At 39.9% G+C, this 20,547-nt stretch overlaps 2 protein-coding genes across 3 annotated transcripts; one reads left to right on the top strand and one right to left on the bottom strand.

Moving 5' to 3' along the window:
* Window positions 1-13,331: 13,331 nt before the first annotated feature.
* LOC135642541 (VAN3-binding protein-like) lies at window positions 13,332-17,449 on the top strand. The gene is made up of 7 exons (XM_065158774.1): window positions 13,332-13,769; window positions 14,233-14,346; window positions 15,693-16,086; window positions 16,166-16,417; window positions 16,503-16,552; window positions 16,626-16,683; window positions 16,781-17,449. Exons 1-7 carry the CDS (start codon window positions 13,473-13,475, stop codon window positions 16,987-16,989), a joined length of 1,374 nt encoding a protein of 457 aa, XP_065014846.1. The 5' UTR covers window positions 13,332-13,472; the 3' UTR covers window positions 16,990-17,449.
* Window positions 17,450-18,388: 939 nt separating this feature from the next.
* Window positions 18,389-19,297, bottom strand: LOC135642545 (calmodulin-like protein 8). Of its 2 annotated transcripts, XM_065158782.1 has the most exons (4): window positions 19,187-19,297; window positions 18,900-19,060; window positions 18,738-18,818; window positions 18,389-18,654 (listed from the first exon to the last, which is right to left on the bottom strand). In XM_065158782.1, exons 1-4 carry the CDS (start codon window positions 19,257-19,259, stop codon window positions 18,523-18,525), a joined length of 447 nt encoding a protein of 148 aa, XP_065014854.1. In that variant the 5' UTR covers window positions 19,260-19,297; the 3' UTR covers window positions 18,389-18,522. The 2 variants fall into 2 exon arrangements, with proteins under 2 accessions (XP_065014854.1, XP_065014852.1); XM_065158780.1 differs by having other exon boundaries at window positions 18,738-19,060.
* Window positions 19,298-20,547: the final 1,250 nt, after the last annotated feature.

Below are 20,547 nucleotides of genomic sequence, written 5' to 3'. Positions count from 1 at the left end.
AAGTATTTTTTATATTGGGCACCACAGCCAGTTTTTTAACTCTTGGGAGATTTATCAGTGTCCATTACCTAAGTGTTATCTAAATTAAGTTTAGCCAGATCATTTCCAAATCTACTATACAGCCAAGTGCTTCAAGTAGATTAATGATCCTAAGCAATTACATGAAACAAGCTGACCAATGCTTTGTCTACAAGTTCTAAAAATTGTATAAGAGTGAATACCTATTGATTTATGCTATTTGTTCCTTCCATCCATATTTTCAATTTTTCTAAAACAACTACAAGCAGTCATTCCAAATGTTGGTTCTTTGTTGGCAGATGTAGCATAGAAAGCCAATGCTAGAAATAATCTCCATTACAATAAATTTATGGCACTTGTAGTTTTACACATTCATTCCTAACACTGAGATTATTTCTCTTTGCTTTGTTCATGTCCTTATCCTCCTTCCCTGTTCACTCCACAACAATGGGCAAGAATTTTTTTCACTTATATTTATGTTGTAGTAGCTATGTTTCATTCTAAGTTTCTGATTTTTCTTTGGTATCTACTTTGTGAAATTATTATGTTTTCCAGTTACATTAACAATAACAATAATATGATAATTTATTTCAAGCTCAATTACATAAGCACAAGGATAACCAAGGTGTTAGGACATTTCAATGGCTCAGAAGATTTCCCTTTTCTGAATCATAGGAATGCACAACTTATTTGTTTCTCACTCTTTTTCCCAAAGATTTCTCAAGTTTGATCCTGTTAGGACTTTTTATTTCATGTCATATAGCAGCTTCCCATTTTGCTCCATGACAATTATAATCAGTTAATCTTAGTCATTTTAATGGATGTTTGTCAGTATCAAAATATATGATTAAATAAAATTGATTTTGCAAATTGTTGAAGTTACTGATGTCCAGTAAAAATGTGACTTTCTCATGGCATTTCCTTCACTCTCTGTTTTAGAAAGAAACAGGAAGCTTAAGTTCCAATACATATTATTGGAGCCTTGTTCACTTGGCACTTGGGCCATCCATTCTAGACCTTGTGATGTCTAAGGTCTTCTAACTTCTTACTGCATACTAAAGAGCATAATTTGTTGATAGGAGATTGAATTGATCTGTTCTTACTTGAGGTGTGGAATTGTAGGCTATAAGATCACAACCCAGTGTGGCAGCTGATGTTGCTTGGCATTTGCAGGAGACATCATCTGCACAATGATGGGAAAAGCCAAACAACCACCATAAGCTTCTTCAATATCTATGACTAGTGGTGTAACAATGGTCGAATGTTGTTAGAACTGTTCACTGATAGGAATTGCATTTATTGTTATTATGATCTCCATTGCAAGCACTGATATGTGGCAACATCATCATCTTCCTTCTCATCCATTCCATATTGATTGGCATAGCGCAAGTGACATTGGTATAGCTCGGATCGAACCCAACGAATCCTTTGTATTTTGAGCCCCAACTTACAGGCTTGTCAATCTAATGATGCAGAATTGACTATAATTTGCGAACGCTTATAGGGTTGTTTTCTCTTGTTGTTGAAGAACATTTCCAGCAGATTTTTTTACTTGCTTAATTGTGGAGAATTCATAAGAACAGCTTATTTCTTTCCCATTAGACAATATCATATTAAAGATTTCCCAGTATTTTGCAGTCTTGTCCTATTAGACTTACAGTGACAATTAACAGTGGTTTTTCCGAAGAAAACTACAGTGACAAGTGAATCCAACACTGCCACTTCAAACAGTAACCCATGACTCAGCCTAGTGTTGGAACAAAGGAAGAGAGGCCATCGTCCTCCTGTCCATCTGTGCACCGATTGGAATTACCAAGCAGTATGTAGGTTACTCCATACTGTGGATTGGTCAGCTCCTATACTGCGCATGCACTGTGTGGTTTCTGATGCCAACTACAGTAGGAGTCAGCAAACACTCTGATCCCGTGATACCAGGACGACGTTCTCCGTCAAACCTGTCACTTCATGGCCCCAATCGGAACGTTTACATCTCTATCTAAGAAGGAATGATCGAGTCTCCAGCTGCTCGAACACCGGTTAACTGGATGTGATTTTGCCCTACCGATCCTTTTGTGGCGATGGGACATCGGTCTGCAACAACTGGAGCACTACTGCATCGGTTGTATCAGCTGCCTCCCCCTTTTTTCTCTGAGTGCCTTCTTCCCTCCCTCGTGGCAGCGCCTTTTGCTTTATCGGGGGCTGTGACGGCGCGTTGCGAGGGGGGGCTCGGCCGGTCGAGTGCTGGTGCTGCGGCAGCGGCAGCGGCATCACCTCGGGACTCGCGTACATTGGTCTTCCATTTCTCTATCCTCTTCCTTCGAACCCTGGTCCTGTTCTTCTGCTCCATGGCCCTGTCTCCCTGTCTTTTTGGCTGTATGACGTTTGCTGCTCCCCACGTACCCACCTCGATGCCCATGCCCATCTCCATGATCACGAGGAGCTGTAGAGCTGCGCTTGCTAGCTTTGAACTTTGTTTGAACCAATGCGATATATATATATATATATAATACGTGTAAAATATTAAAATTGATATATTTAGTATAACATATCCCTCCAAATACTAAGATAATATCTATCAAGGAATTTAGGTTAATCACTTCTAATCATGATTAATATTATTTGCTGACAGCTAAAATAAAGGCAAATTCATAAAAAAAATCTTAAGTTTTCACTTTTTTTTCATACAGTAACAATGTGGATTAGATACAGTGATGGAAATAAAAGTTTTTTATGTTTTGAATGTTTATATATATATATAGATGATAAATACCAAAATTACTAATTTTGGAGTGATATATTCAATTATTTTTTATGAACATAACAGGCATTCTGGTGGCTTTGTTTGTAATGAATAGTGGAAAATGATGGCTGTCATTAGCCAAATCACTGCTACAACAGTGGAAGCCAATTAACAGAAATCACACGAGTTGACTTCCCAAATCCAAAAATGAACCTTTTTTTGTCCTTTCGAATTGTGCTGAAATCCGATGCTTTTTCTCTTTTTCCTACTTGTAAGAACGTTCACTCTAATGAATCACAACGATGATGTCTTCCAAATTCATTATAATATGATTATCCAAGTCATTATTTGTGGCAAAGTTATCACTCTTTTTTCCTGAAATAAAGGAGTTATAAGTTGAAGAAATTCCTTAAAAAAACCTCTCCTCTTTTTTTTTCATAATATTCTTTTTTTTAATTCCGACCATCGTCTCGCTACCCTACCACCTTTGCTCCTTCCTTTATCCCATCGCCTCTACATCGCTCATGAAGGACGTATCATCATCTCATCGCCACCCTCGCAAGCCACACGAGGTCCTTGTTGTCATCATTACAGTCTTTGCCTCACTCACGAATGCCTCGTAGTCATCCTTGCGAGTCTTTCGAGGCCTTACATTTCCTCCATCCATATTCTTAATTTTTATTCTCAAGGGCACAAGCATGAAGTGAGAGTTGGGAGTATGAGACAAAGGACAAGGCTAACGTGTTCGAAGGGGTACTCTACGACACACCACAGGGATAAATATGATGACGAAGGGTACGAGACTTATGAGAATGGTGGTAAGACCTTCACAGATGGGGTAGAGGCTATGAAGACAATAATGAGAGTCTTGGCAAAGGCAATAAGAATGGTAACAAGATAGAGATAACGAGCGAAGCCTTATCAACAAGGAGTGAAGACAACAATAAAACAACAAGACAGAGGCGATGGCTGAAGAAATTCCTTAAAAAAACCTCTCCTCTTTTTTTTTGCATAATATTTTTTTTTTAATTCCGACCATCGTCTCGCTACCCTACCACCTTTGCTCCTTACCTTTGTCCCATCGCCTCTACATCACTCACGAAGAATGTATCATCATCGCATCGCCACCCTCGCAAGCTACACGAGATCCTTGTTGTCATCGTTATAGTCTTTGCCTCACTCACGAAGGTCTCGTAGTCATCCTTATAGGTCATTCGAGGCCTTACATTGCCTCCATCTATATTCTTATTTTCTATTCTCAAAGGCACAAGCATGAAGCGAGAGTTGAGAGTAGGAGGCAAAGGCCAAGGCCAACATGTTCGAAGGGGTGCTTTACGACATACCATAGGGATGAATATGATGATGAAGGGTACGAGACTTATGAGGACGATAGTAAGACCTTCAGATGGGGCAGAGGTTATGAAGACAACGATGAGAGACTTGGTAGAGGCAACAAGGATGGTAACAGGATAGAGATAACGAGCGAAGCCTTATCAACAAGGGGTGAAGACAACCACGATAAAACAATAAGACAGAGGTGATGACTGATGAGACACAGATAAAAAAAATAAACTCATCTTTTAGAAAATAAAAAACTATATAAGAATAAAATAAAAATATATAATATCTCAGAAGAAAATTTGAATTTTTTTTAGAAATTTATCCATTATTATTTGATTATATAAATAATAAGCTAATTTTGGGATTGGAAACAGATAAATAGTGGAACGAAAATAAAAGATAAACGAGGGGCCCCAGTATATTGATCACATCAATCACACGTGATCCTGCTTCCTTGGGATTGCGATCTATCCATTTATCAAGCATGTCGCAATCTGATTGCGATCGAAGACATTAACCTCCACCCCGTTCTTCCCGTCTTTCAAGTTTTACCTCCGTAGAAGACGACAGCACCGATCGCTCGATCGTAAGGGCTCTCCAAATGTCGCTACACTACGAACGGTGCCATTACTCGCAAGGCGTTCGTCAAGCTTTGGATGCTGCTACTGTGGGATGGGAGATGAACCTGCGTTGCACTGTGGCCCACCTGAATAATTCCCACCAGCCGTGCCAGATTGCAACATGATTGATTGATTGATTGATTGATTGATATATACATATAAAAGGGATAGCACGAGAATGAATATTCACCTATTTCAATTCGATCATGGTTGGATCTTATATTGCATCCTCACCTATGTTTGTGTTATCAATAATTTTGTTTACAGATCGATTAGCTTACTGTCAAAGAAAGGATAATCTTACAGGAAGGATCAAATGCAAAATACTGGATCTCGGTGGCATTCCATACGTGGGTGATACGGGAGGAGGAGCATAGTATCGTGAGAACAAGATGGATTGGACTGATCATCCATGCAGGGTTCCCAGGTCTTCATCCACATCAACATCAGATCCAGGTTTCCTACGTAAAACTCGAGACAAACTTGCAAGTCTCAATCGCACTAAGGTTTGTTTGATCTCAGACCGAGTCATCACTGAACTTGGTACCATGGTTTGTCTTCAGCTGCATTAGCTCTTTATATTTCTTGCTCACTGAGGTGGATCAGAGGATGGCAAATGTGTGTTAAGATCAAAAAATTATTGACCTTGGCATGACTTGTCCCTTCTTAGTTAAGGCAGATTGTCTTGTTTGATTGTTTGCATGTAAGAGATCTTAATTGTCTTCTCTTTCTCTCTCTCTCTCTCTGTGTGCATATTTTATGAAGGAAAGAGAATAATAAATCTAAATACTACTTGGGAAGGACAGGAACCACAAACAGTGTGAAATCATTTTATGGATCTGCAACATCTTTCTCTTCATTCTCTTTCACCATCCCCTAGGCCATGGTAGGCTCCAATCTCAAGGCTATTTCCAAAAGACCTATGAGAGAGGGTCAGGGTGAGAGGCAATTCCCTTTACTTTCCCTGCTTCTAATTTAGAACAATCGAAGGACCTTTGTCTCTTCTTTGTTTTTCATTTGAGGTCTCACTTGGATGCATCATATCTCATCAAGAGGAAGATAACTCACCAAAGAGAATGAAAGGATGATCGGAAAGGATTCAGATACATTTAACTGTTGCTTCTTGGATTCTTGTTTTTCTTTCATTCTGCCATGGTAGGACATGATCTGATGTTCAAAGACAACAACACATGGATTCAAGTTACTCAATTTGTATCAGATACAAGATTTCTGCATGTCCATCTAAAATTCATGGACTGGCAAAGGATTAGATTTGAGGGAAGCCAAGTTGAACAAGCAACATGGTACATTAAATTCTAGTAGGTGATTTAGACTAATACCCACCCATTTCTCTGTCAAGCCTAGTTGAGATAAGGTGGGCCAAACATTTGTTGTCATGAGGTTACAGTGTGAAGTTACTCTTGATGAAGACCTACTTGATAGCAATTTTGTTCATATTTTGGGCTACATGTTTAGTTTTCCCTTTCGACGCAATTACGATCCTAAGCATGATCAATGTCGGCAAAAGTTACAAATCGAGCATGTGATTCCGATGTGTCCATTGCTAAAAGGATCGTATTTTTGTGACCCATTGTGATTCCGATATGTCATCGACCACTTGTATGATTGCATCGTGTGTAAAGAGGATGCTCGAAAGCCATCAATTTTTAGTTTGATAGATAAGAGTTGGATACTGATTAATTCTTCTGGTAGTAAGAAGAGTGAGTTATTCAGAAGATTAAGATTCTGAGGAGTCTGCATGTCAAAGATGCACAGAAAGAAAGGTTGAATCAGATGCACAAACTGTTAAATCCTTACTTTTGAGTGTGGCCAGCTGATGATGAGCTTTTCTTGGACATATAATTTGATTGTGTTGTTGACTGAAAACTAACCCAACCATTCACACATCATATTGGGAATTCTGTCACTCTCAGGTGACCACCACCACCCCTTCTCTGAAGATAATCTTTGATCTACATATGTGAAAGTTTGACTTTGAATTAGGCTCTCTCTCTCTCTCTCTCATCATAAAAGATATGATCAGGAGAGGTAAGTTCCAGCTTGGTCTAATCACATCTGGTGACAGAGCTGAACAGCTCAGTAAGGGCCACAAGGCATTGAGCTGCAATGGCACACCCATCTTAGATTTGACATCCCATCAGCCTGTTGTTGCCGACTCTGTCCAATCTTTCACCAGTCAGCTGCTTCTTATCCAACTGGCTGGAGGTGGTGGTCGGTTCCTAGAAAACCAAGCGGGCAATGCTGGTGGTCTTGCTGCTTGCAGCCATCAGCTCATGCCATTACTTCTACAGTCTCTCTCTCTCTCTCTCTCTCTCTCTCTCTCTTCGGCATCAGTGTCAATTTGACATAGTCTCTGGTCCTCTTTTATGAACTCATTTCCTATGGCATTCGACAACGAAGGTTAAAAGGATTTATACATCTATATTTCCTATAGAAATTTGCACTTTTGATTGGCATTTTGCATAATCTAATAGTCCATTTAATTGAAATCTGCTGTATAAAGTCCATAAAAGAGAAATATACAAAGACTTCAAATAAGAAACAAAGTTTTCCTTCTGATACCGTGACATGTGAACTTTCAGCCAAACAATAAAAGTTGGAGCTCAGCAGCCTTCACTTCACTAAACCTTCAGACCTATGGGAAAGGTGAAAAAGAAGACTTCATAATTGCTGGCTGATATGGTAAAACGGGGGCTGTAAAGTGTGGTGAATTCAGAAGCTTTTCCTGCTTACATAAGCCAAGAATGCTACAAGTTTCTTGCAACATTCCTTCGTACCAGCTTCAATGGAGCCTATGATTCTATTGCCTGGTGGTGTTGTTGAGATGAGAACAGGGCCTGCCACGGGCTCATGATGAATGCCAGATGCTCTTGTCTCCACAAACCCTCATTCTTCTTCTTCTTCTCCTTCACTTATCAGCTCCTCAAATAAACTACAGACACTGCACTGTTGTTGTTTCACTTCAGAGTTCGGACAGTAACTTTGATGTATCAAAAGAGAAACTGTTGATGATAATATGACATTTAAGAAAGAGAGAAATAGAGAGAGAGGTGCAGAGATATTATCCAACCAACCCTCTCAGGGGAACACTCCTTTTCGCTAGGGATTATAAGGTGGTGACCCTGTCGGCAGGTGCATTCTGATAATGAAGTCAGATGTGCGAAGGCTAATGTCCAAGTTCTCATACCCAACACCTAGAGATGTAGAAAGCATGATGGCAGCAAGCCTTCCTCCCTTGCCCTCGTTGTCGTATCGTATCAAGTCCCACAGGGGTTGGAAACACAAGAAGAAGGGCAACAACAACAACAACAACAACATCATGTGAGGGAGGTGGGAGAACATATATACGAGCCTAGACAAGGAGATCCCCGCTGGTACCCTGAACACTGATCTCGAATGGGGTTTTGAGGGTTCATGCAATCCAACATTGTACCTTCTCAGATTCCTTTTTCTCTATTCCATTGTACCTTTCAAGTTGCAGGATTCCCCTTCTTGACCATCAGTTGGTCAATCTTGTCCATTCTCTCTCAATCACGTAGTTGTGCTGTTCAAGTTCCAAAACCATTAGTATGCCGAACTCTCCAAAAGCACCACAAAAGATGTTTCATGTTTCACAAAGTTGTGCTATAATATTTCTTATGTGCTCGGAACATAGGAAAACCTTTTTATGTTTACATGCCCATCTTTGTATGACGTTAATGTCTTCTTTCCCTTGTAATCCAAACTCCAGAACTTGAATATTATCATATAACTGTTCTACTGATTTTTACTTGAAGCTTTTCCGACGAGGACCCAAGTTTTATCGTATCAGCAACGCTGACAAATGAGAACAAGCCTAATGAGATTGTGCGATAGTAGAAGAAGATGCCTAGTGTCTCTTCGTCTTCATCTTCATCTCTCTCTCTCTCACTAGGATTCACATGATACCACAAGCTTTTTCTTTATGGGTAGGGAGACAGGGAAAGGGCAGATCAGGAGCCATCCTTGAAAACATGCACTGCCATGGTCACTGACTTCTCTGCCCTTTGCTCAGAATGCTCGCCTCTTGAGGCGCACATGATGACGTTGCTCCCATGCTCTCTCTCTCTCTCTCTAGACTGACTCTGTGCACTTTAAGTGTTATTCTGCTCGGTGGACTCCGGTCTAAGGCTGCTGTAGACCAACATGCCAATACAGAGAGGGAGAAGCATGCAGTGTGGGGGGACGTCGGGATGTTGGCAAGACAAGGGTGGTGGAGCCCAGCGTCGGACTCCATCCATCCTTCCTTCCGCTCTAACTGGCCCGAAGCCTATGAGTCCTGTCTTCCTCCGTACCATCATGTTGTACCCTTACACAGTTGTATATGATCATGGGGTGGCTACGTATTTCCGCATGTACTTCTTCCTCATAAAGAAGTATATACATAGAGAGAGAGAGAGAGAGAGAGAGAGAGAGAGAGAGTGATGTACTCGTTAGCATGCAGCCATGGAGGGTTCCATTGGCTCGAGGCAGAAAGGACGGTGTGTTCCCCGTGCCGATGCGGGAATTTGGCAGCTATTTCCGAAAGTGGGGATTTATGTCCATGAAAGTACGCAAAACCTTCACATACTTGCGATCTTAGGATATTAATGATATGATATGTTGGTTCTCATAAGACTATTTCGATGACTCATCATTGTAATCTTCTGGCCTATTTCTTCAGACATGATATGATGCCTACCAAAAGAAAATGAGAGTGACTATTGAGTTGCTTGAATTCAAATATTGGGAGAACTTTTGCTTCAAGAAGAAGAAGAAGAAACTCCCTTTCAAAAATAAGGATTTGTTACTCTATGAACATCCAAAAAAATACTTTTGAGTGTTTATTAGAGAGTTGGAGGAGAAAAAATTAATTGAGATTTATGTGAAATATTTTTTTGAGCTATGACCTGAATTAGCTCAGAAAAATCTTATATATATTTGTTTATTTTTATGTAATAAATAATTTAATTTTTAAATTAAATTTTATTAATTTCAGATAATGTAAATATTATAATAACTAATTTTTAGATTTTATATATTTTTTATTAACTTTTGAATTTCTCTTCTCAAAGAACATTAGGAAACTATGGAAAAGCAAACAATTCATGGGTCCAATCAACAATAATTAGATTAGGGACAGGTTTTCTTTTAGATTTTTGTTACACATTTGAAACTTTGTTTATGTGAAAAAAAAATATTTATTTATTTAAATGTCCCAAATTGTGGTTTTTTAATGTAATCCCTACTTTTTCAATTAGAAAATCATTTCTTAAATGAAATTATATAATTTATAAAATGTGACCAATATGTAAATTATGTTTCTATGAAATTTCATCAAGTTGTGGCCAATACATAAAGTGTGTTTGATGTGATTGATGTCATTTATGATGGAAGGTGTGCAGAAAATCACATTAAACCTCCGATTGGTACAATTTCAATTGATGTCTCGAGATCATAAAGATCTTAGGAGAGTTGATCAAGGAGTGACTATAGCTAGCCAAAGATGAGATTCAACAAATATATATATATATATATATATATATATATATATATATATATATATATATAGAGAGAGAGAGAGAGAGAGAGAGAGAGAGAGAGAGAGAGAGTAAACTCTTTGATTTATTATAATTTTCTTTTTGAAAAGAAAGGTGAATTTGATGGAATTTGAGTTTGATTGTTTTGTGATGGTTGATGGAGTGTCTCTTTTGTGGTTGTAGTTATATGGAATGTTATTTCTAATTTAATTCTTGTTGCATAATGTGCTTACTATGCATGGAGTCATTAGATGCGTTAGAATTCTATAACGATCATATAAGACATGAAATATTTGTTGATATAAATAAATAAATAAATAAATAATATATATATATATATATATATATATATATATTCTTGATCACTGCATGGGTTTGAAATAATATGATTGTTCTTATTCATTTTATGGAGTATAATTTACCATTTTTTATATTCCTTAACCTTAGCCAAAACACAATAGCTTATTCCTTAATTTGTCTAAGTTTCCAACCATCAACTTTGATTAATCATTTTTGTAGTCATTGACATTAGTTAGAATAAATTAAAAATGACTATTTTCTTTTAAAAACTCATATTTCTAAGTTTTTCCAGGAAATACCCTTATTATTATTTTTCAAATGATGTTCTCTTATTTTCTTTAATATCGTAAATGTTCTTCACATTCTCCGTTGTCTAATCACTTATCTTTCTTTACCCATTATACTTCCATCTCATCCCACTTTTATGGTATCTTTATCGTGCTTGCGCTCAATTATTAATTTCTATATTGTCATCTTTGTTCTCATGGCATTATCGTGAAGTATTCTTGTTCATCTTATTTCCTTCTTCACACATTAGTTTCATTCTCATACTTTTGAAAAGAAAAAAAGAATAAAAAGACAAACGGAGGTGATGACAATGATGATAAAGACCTTACGATAAAACGAAGTAAAGCAAAGACGATAGACAATAACGTCGATATTAATATTATAGAATATAAGAGATACTATATGAAAAAAATAAAACTTATTATACCTCTAAGCAAAATTCTAAAAAGAGAGTTTCGGAGAAAAATGGCTCGATTAAAAATACATACACAAAAAAATTGATAGAAAACATATTATATTCGTTTATTATCACAAAAGGAGTTTTGTTTTGTTGTCGTTGTTTTGCTGTTTATTGTGGCAATGGCAAACGTAGAGCCTCGGAGAAGACAATCAATGCGTCCATAGTCGAGGCGATCGAAGTGAAAGCCAATCAATCTTTTCCAAGCAAATATATTTGATTGATGGTTGGTGAGGTGGTGCTTCTTTTAGTAGTCGCAGGTGGGTGGAGTGCCCGAGTGGCCGACTTCCTCTCTCCCTCTCGTTGGATGTGCACTCTAAGCTTTGACGCCACTGTGTGTCGTTGGACTTTCTGTTCACTCACATCCTTAGCTCTGAGATGAGAATAATGAGTGGAACTCTAAAAGAGGAGAGGAGAGGAGAGGGGAGACGGGAGACGGGAGAGGGGAGAAAACACTGTTTCAAATGTGACCATTTCATTTCACTGTTGTGACAAATATATATGTCAATGGTACTGTATGACATTCATATAAAAAGAAAGCATACTATCAATCAAAATGTTTTTTTTTATATGTCTCATTATCATTAATTTGATAAAGAAAAGATGGCTATGAAAGGCTAAATGAGGAGTTGAAATTTTAGAATATAATATGCTCATGAGTGGGAACTGTATGAGTGACTATAGGCTTGTGAGATTGCTTGTAACATGGCATAGAAACCTAAAGAACCCAATAATTAAAGGAGCACATCTTCATGATGAATTTTATCTTGCATGGAAGAAGGCTCATGATTTGTTCTTTTTTGTCTTGTGTTTCTCATATGTACAAACAAAAAACCAATGCTTGGATGTTGATAGGTCATCTGTATGCTATGGTTTAACAAAATATAAGCACTGTGAAGGTGAGATCAGTACAGTGGAGCCAACTATGACATTTAAGATCTGTATAGATATTGGTCCCTCAATATTTTTTGATTCAATTACTGATAAAGACATATATTTTTGGACCTACTCTGGTCCACCACAATGAGAACACCAGTGATTTTTCACATCTTTTTCTTACAGCTAAATACATGTCATTTCAATAAGCCCCAAATAACTCCAAGTAGCATCAACACAATTGTCCAAATCAATAATCAAGTCATCATATTTTGATTGGACTGACCTACAATTGGGCCAGCCAAGAATTGAAAAAGATGGAAGATTTAGTGTACATTGTTTTTTGGTCAAATACCAAGTATTTCTTTTGGGTTTTTTGGGGGCAAAAATGAACCCTATGTATGTGGGTTTTACTTGGTGACAAAATGAAATATGTTGATTGTGAGAATGGAAGGGAAAAGGTGCAGTGATTTATAATGGCACAACCTTTTGTGTGGGAGCCACACTGGGTGGATGTGGCCTCTCCCTCCATGTATGTAAATTAGTTGGATGCAGACAAGTAGTCAAATTGCAAGGGTGGTTCCCATGTCAGTGCATGGCACAACCCCATCCTCTCCCTTCAATGGACACTCAGGGAATTAGTCCATCCCATTCCCTTGTGTTCTTTGTTTCATTGGAAGCAGTCTTTTGCTTGGATCACAGGATCAATAGTAAGAGGACTTGTACATGTAAAAAAAGCCAGACAAGTGTATGAATCCAACTCTTCTCTGTCTCTCACCCCATAACATAGAAGACACACTCTGTTCTCTCTCTCTCTCTCTCTCTCTCTCTCAACATAAAATAAAATACATACTCTTTCTCCCTCCCTATCCTTTGTTTTTTTGGCTACAGTGTGTATTTGGTAGAATCTGCTGCAATCACTGAGGCAACTGTTGTGGCAAACATCCCATGCAAGTTGGGTGAGAGAGAGGGAGAGAGAAGAGAGGCAATTAATAAGAGGGACAGTGGCACTGGAGCCATGAAAGCAACTCCCTCCCTCTCTCTCTCTCTCTCTCTGTGAGAGGAGGAAACTGGTCTTAGTCACTAAAACAGTCTCAACCCCCTTCCTGATATTCCACTCCAACCCATCTGTCGTGCCTCCGTTCGTCTCTTCTGCTATAAAAACACCACCATCAGCCTCTCTCTCCCGACTACCATCTTCACTTACTACTGCCCACCGCCCTCTTGTTGTATCATTATTGATATTGTTACTGCGGCTGCTGTTGTTTGGCTTTATGGATGGGAACAGAGAGCAATGGCGCGCGGAAGCCGCGCTAGCATACGGCCTTCGGCCGCCGGAGGTCCCCAAGGACCCCATGGAGTTCTTGTCGCGGTCCTGGAGCGCCTCCGCGCTCGAAGTGTCCAAGGCCCTGGGGCCGCCGCCGCCACCTCCTCCGTCGCTGCTCCCACCGCCGGCAGGGGCGATTCCAGAGGAGGAGCCAGAGGAGCTGGTGGTGGTCGCTGGGAATCCGTTCACCTTCGCGTCGTCTGCCACCTCGCAGATGGTGATGGAGCGGATAATGTCCCAGTCGGTGGGTGCTGCTGCTTAAAAATCACATCTTTTTCCAGCTCGCTGATGGGCGTCCTTCTTCTTGTTCTTCACCTCTTCTTAGTTTTAATTTCTTGCAAAGACAGACAACTGAGAACTTTCTTCATGAAAAAGAAGCTGCTTTTGTTTAAAGTACTACATATTAGCTTCTGTTCTTCATGTTTTGTGACGAGCACAGTCAAAATTTCTCTCTGGACAAACTCCACGAAGTAATTCTTCCTTTCTCCTTCTTGATTTTAGTAGTAGAAAAGTCTGGAAAGCAACAAAACGCTTGCTGCTCAATGCATTCAATTATAGTTGAACGTTCTCGAATTCTGACACCCTCATTCCTGAGCTATTTTGTTAGATTCTGTCTTTTGTTCGTTCGCAAGCCGCAGGAACAGCTTCCTCCGCGCCTAATTTTGATCCCATGTTCTTATTCTTCTTCATTACTTGGACAATGGCAGGAAGTGTCTCCTCTGACGTCTGGCCGGCTTTCTCACAGCAGCGGCCCTCTCAACGGCGGCGGATCGCTCTCGGACAGCCCTCCGGTCTCCCCCTGTGAAATGGATGACCTTAAGGTCCTTTCTTCTCTCCAACGCTCTATGTTAGCTAATTCACCATGATGTGTTTCTTCTCTCTCAAACTAATGCTTCTTTGGTTTGTAAATTGAAAAGAAGAAAACTATCTTCTGGTGTTCCATTTTTTTTTCTCTCATGGCACTTAACCTTCCTTTGTAAATCTACTTGATTAATTTTCAGAGCTTTGATTGAAACAAAATATAAATTTGTGTAGAAAAAGGTTAGTAATACACTGTGTTAAGACTTCTATGGGCAAGGAAGCAGCAGAACTGAAAGAAGCATATTAGTATTTCATTTTAATTTGTTTAGTGTATATCAAGTTTATTTGCTCCTCAAAGCTACCAAATTGGAAGTCTAACATGCAAATCCCAGAAACTTTGGTGAGTAATTTACAGACTTCGAGGAGACAGATGGTCTCTTTGGAAGATGGAGTACCCAAGCCAATGGCACCGAGCTATCAATGCCTTTTGAAATATTTTGGAGGAAGAAACAAGGTTGTAAAAGAGAAAGGAGAAAGAGGAAGATGCCTTTCTCTTCCTCCAATAAAATTCCTGACACCTCTATAATTAGCAGAGTAATTAATTGACGGTCCCTTTTACTACTTTGCGAGCTTTAGCTTCATTGCTTTTTTTTGCCCCCTTTAGTCCTCCTTCTCCCCATGTCATCTTATATTGGTAGTTTTTAATCCTGTAAGATGTTGATTAATAGACAAAGTTGGGGTTGACAGAGTCAAAGATCTTGTGAGGATGATAAAGAAGATGAGATTGGTCTTTTAAGGCGTTAGAGTGAAGCCAAAGATGCATTGTGATGAATAAAATAAGGTTCTTTCTTTTGTCCTGTTGCTCCCTGAGCAAAGCCTGCATTGGACAATGGGATCTGTGTTGCTTGAGGTCAAAAGAATCCTGTTTCCTCAGTTCTTGCCTGGGTAAAGAAGCAACCCATGTCAGTAAAAGCAAACAGCATCCCAGTGTTTGCCTCCATGTCTGTCTTCTGTCGTTGATTGCTACACTATCACCATCTGTTATCCTTGTGGCTTATCTGATGTCCTTCATCCTGTATGCAGCACGAAGGATAATATTGCTATTCAAATGTTTGTCCTTCTCCCTGCCCAGCATGAGGACTCAGTGTCCATTCTATCCTCTGGGCAATACCATGGACAGTAGTTTCAGCTAAACAGCTTTCTCATGCAGTGGTTCTTTTTGTTGGTGCTCCTCGTCACCGGATTAAGATTGTTATTTTACCTCAAATCTTTACGTTGGATGCTAATAAATGTCTGATAGTGATCGCTTGAAAAGAAATAAACAATCTTGGATCATTACATGTTGGCTGCAATGTAATGAATGCAGTATTGCCGGGCAATTGCGACGCCCAAACCGCAGCACTACAGAGGGACGAGCAAGACCGTGGGAAGGTGGCTCAAGGACAGAAGGGAGAGGAAGAAAGAGGAGACCCGGGCCCAGAATGCACAGCTCCATGCCGCAATCTCGGTGGCTGGGGTTGCTGCAGCGGTGGCAGCTGTAGCAGCCGCCACCGCTGCCGCCTCAGGGTCTGGTAAAGATGACCGCGCGGCCAGGATCGATATGGCGGTCGCGTCGGCTGCCACCCTCGTCGCCGCACAGTGTGTGGAGGCTGCCGAGTCCATGGGGGCCGAGCGCGAGCACCTGGCGTCAGTCGTCGGCTCTGCTGTTAATGTCAGGACTCCCGGAGATATCGTTACTCTTACAGCTGCTGCTGCAACTGGTGATTACCGCCCTCTTACCAAACCTTTCAATTCACGTTGTTTGTGTGGTAAGATCCATGAGACTGTAATGGGTTCCAGCATTACGAGGGGCGGCAACCCTGAAGGCAAGGGCGCTCAAGGACGTGTGGAACATTGCTGCTGTCATACCAGTGGAGAAGGGAGCCATGGGAAACCACAACAATCACCACCGCAACAAGCAACAGAAGGACTTGGAAAGCAATGGCAGCAGTTTCGGCGATGAGTTCGTCCCAGAGGAAGATAACTTCTTAGGCCTCTGTAGCCAGGAATTCCTCGCCAAGGGGACTGATCTGCTCAAACGCACCCGAAAAGGTATCGAATTTAGTTATCATTCTCATGGTTTTCCTATAAAGGCTCATATCAAAGGATTCATTTCTGTCGATTGATCTAATTTCAGGTGCACTTCACTGGAAGTTAGTCTCAATCTACATTAATGGCGTGGGTCAGGTAACAAAATATTTCAATTTTTTGTCCTCCAGGTTTGAGATGCCAATTCCGATCAATGGTGTTCTTTTTGCAGGTCATGCTTAAGATGAAGAGTAGGCATGTTGCTGGGACAATCACCAAGAAGAAGAAGAGTAAGTGGCCACACAGTTCTCTTTAGGACAATCCCCCAAGGCCTGGACTCCAAGTTCCTTGTGAGCCTGACTTGTTCTGGGCGATGCTTAATTGCAGATGTAGTTGTAGAAGTCTGCAAGGAGATCCAGGCATGGCCGGGCCGACATCTGCTCCAAGGCGGCGAGCAGCGCCGCTACTTTGGCTTGAGGACCGCAGAGCACCGTGTCATCGAGTTCGAGTGCCTGAGCCAGAGGGAGCATGAGATGTGGACTCAGGGAGTGTCGCGCCTGCTCAATATCGTCAACGAGAAGAAGCTCCTCACCTAAGGAATGCTGCATGAACCATCTTAACTCAAGATCCGGATAAGAATGCATGTGAAGCTAATTCCATCTCTCCATTTGTAAAGAGTGCAAGGGAAGATAATGAGATCAATCATAATGGTTATTTCTTGTTGAAGTGTTTGGGGGGTATAATACATATACTTAAACAGGAAAGAAGGAAGAAAAGATTGTGGCTGGCACAATCTTTGACTGCTACAAAGCAAGTCAAGTCAGTGGAGAGATATTATGTTTGGATTAGGCCTAAATGTGTTCTTGTCACAGACTGATTGTTATGTTTAACCTTACTATTTCATGAGTTGGGTTCAGGTTTAAGAATTAATATGGTAACTTTTGAGTCCCATAAATGTATCAAATTGTGTCATTACTTGATTGATTAGGTTGTAAACATGAAGGTTTGGTTTGTACTATCATATCAAATTGGTTAAGAGGGTTGGATTTGGATTAAGAGTTTTGGTGTATTGTCACTATTTGAGTAACATGCACTGTTAATTCAGAGTGGAAGGTCTCATTTGTTGTACTAATGAGCAGCATCCAAGGCTTTTCCATCGCCATCAACCATGAGGCTGGTGGCCTGTTGGGAATGTCCACTTGAGCTGGATGATTATGATTCACACCACTCCTGCGGCAGCAGCAGCACCACCACCACCATAATTGCTGCAGCCATGAGTGGCCAAGGAAATCGTCACCCGTCCTTGGTCGCCCTCTTCACGTAGTGGGTGAGAATGGCACCTGATAAATGCTTACTTTCTTCTTCCTCCAACTATTTCCTGCATTGGCTTTTGAAGAAGAAAAAGAGGGAGAAAAGGAGTCTAAATATGCTCAAGCCTTCATTTCAACCATTCCATTGTTGTGTTGCTTGTGGCATTACTGCTCATTCTGCTTCAGAATCCTCCTATTTATCTTTAAGAAAATGAAGATTCTTTATGGACAGACTCCTCTTCATTGCTTTCAGATCAATCATTTGCAGAAGAAAATTCATGTGTTTGTTGAGTTCTCACCATCCTTATTACAAAGAAAGGGACAGAGTGACCAAAGGAGTTGTACCTGAAGGGACCAAGAGACAATCTCTATGCATCATATGAAGGAGAACATGCACTTGTAGCAATTAGGACTGGATGTAGTAGCATCAGCATTTAGGATGTCCACATTTCTCAGATGCTGGAAACTTTGGCATTATGATGAATAGTATTAAAAAGGAAAAAAAAATATATTGCCTCTTTATTTTCTGTACCATGTTATCGTTTGAGAAGATCATAAATGTCCATCTCTTTTTGCTCAATATGAACTTGACAATATGATATTCTTAGTACTTTCCCAGCTGCACATTGGTCTTTGCATCATGTTTTGACCAGTGTGGGGGAAAGTTGTGAAAGGAAAACCGAGTTTGGAACTTGGAATTTGTATGTCAATGTCTGAAACTACAAAAGAATCATCCACTGTTTCTGTATCCCCCCCCCCAAAGAAAAAGCTGAAAACTTCATGAACATGTACATGTAATGCCTACTCTTTATATAGTGATCATACAGACATCATCTTCACAAATTCTTCGAAGTTGACTTGCCCATCTCCATCCAAGTCCGCCTCTCTGATCATCTGAGCCACCTCTTCATCCGTTAATTTCTCTCCCAGACTTATCATCACGTTCCTTAGCTGCAAGAACACAGAAATACGAATCAGATACTAATGCACGCCCACGTACGCCTTCCTTCAGCTCAGGGAGACCTATAACGCACCTCGGTCGCGGAGATGAAGCCATTCTGGTCCTTGTCGAAGACTTTGAAGGCCTCTTTGAGTTCGTCCTCTGAGTCAATCCCCTGCCATGAGAACGTGTGTTGAATGAAGATTGATCGAGGAGAAACCATTCGGTGGCTTGCCATAAAGAGCTCTTGCTTTACCTTGTTTAATTTGCTGGCCATCAGGTTCAAGAACTCCTGGAATTCTATCGTCCCATTGCCATTCGCATCGATTTCGCTGATCATTTTGTGCACCTCTCCTTCGTTAGGCTTCAGGCCCAGCGACTTGATGACGGTCGATAATTCTTCGAACGTGATACACCCTGAGAAATCCAGTGAAAGGCATGAGAGGAAGCATAACAGATCAAAGATGGGTGGGTGGGTGTCGAAGAAGAAGAAGAAGAAGAAGAAGAAGAAGAAGAAGAAGAAGAAGAAGAAGAAGAACCGACCATCTCCATTCTTGTCAAAGAGGCAGAAGGTTGCGTAGAACTCGGTGATCTGTTCCTCCGAGAAGAGATCCATACCAAACTCCTTGAAGAAGAGTAAGATTACAGAAACCTGTGCCAGGACTGGGCATTATATGTAGGCTCGGGTGGCTTTGACTTCTTCCATATTTATTAGTCAACGATGTTGACTTTGCCAGGTCATTACTCGCATCTCCATTGCTTATAATCCAAGGGATCGAGGAGGCAAAACGCGATTTGGTCCGGTCCATGAAACCGGGTCGGCGTGATCACGACTGGTTCTCTGCTTCCTGTTCTACTTGTTGACATTTTCTCCTTTGTCATGCAGGTATATGCGGCTTGGAGACGGAGAAGGAAGAAGAGGAGGAATTCTCTCTCTATATCAAGCCAATAAAAAGGAATGTTATGGATTATGAACCTATGTAGAACATGATATTTATTATATGCAAACATTTGAGTCACTAAAGGAATGTGATGAGGTTGTGGTCTGCTTTGGCTAGCAGTATGATTTAGAGACTCTTCGGCGAACTATACATAATTATCAGGAAAAGATGAGTAGTCATAGAACAACACTTTTGTTCTGTTTGAGTTTATAGTGATTGTTAGGTTGGTAATACAAGATTGTATCTACCCAATATCTTTGACTAGGAAAACCATGTTGATTTGCCTCAATAAAGTGAATCTAATAGTTTGATGAAAGCATGTTGATTGCAATCAATAATATCTTAAAGTATTTGGACTAAATAATTGGATATAATCTTTAAAATGAATTAGATAAATAATATTCGGAAATCAACAAAATGATTTCCTAGTCATTAATATTCGGAAATCAACAAAATGATAACAGTCGAAAATAAAAACAAAATGATTAAAGATTCTTTTTCTTCGGAGCAAAGCAAGAAAACATACCTTTAATGGGCATTAAACCCATTGAAACCCGTGGCGTTACCGGGATTTGAATTTACGATAACAGATTCAATCTCTTTATGACAAATAGATTTGTTATCATTTAGCCGTAATCAAAGTAATAGGATTTGTCTATTAGTACATAATGCAGTTAAGTCACATCTATTAGATAGCGTTAGCTGCTTTAAGATTTGTAAAAACATATATTTTTTCTTTAGATCTCGAACACGTTTGATAGCCCCAATCAGATGAAAACGAGGGAAAAAAAGGTCGCTTTTAGGCATTTTAGAAAGTCTGGAATTCTTCATGTAATAATAAGAAACATGGAAAATTAAAATACGTTAAATTTTCCAATTATTAATTAAATGAGAGGAAATCGACAACTCTATTGAAACTGCAAGATTTTGCCTTTATATATATATATATATATATATATATAT

Source organism: Musa acuminata, chromosome BXJ3-7 (genome assembly GCF_036884655.1).
Source record: "Musa acuminata AAA Group cultivar baxijiao chromosome BXJ3-7, Cavendish_Baxijiao_AAA, whole genome shotgun sequence".
Lineage (NCBI taxonomy): Eukaryota > Viridiplantae > Streptophyta > Magnoliopsida > Zingiberales > Musaceae > Musa > Musa acuminata.
Note: the sequence above shows the minus strand (reverse complement) of the source record. Positions and strands in the feature narration are given on the sequence as shown.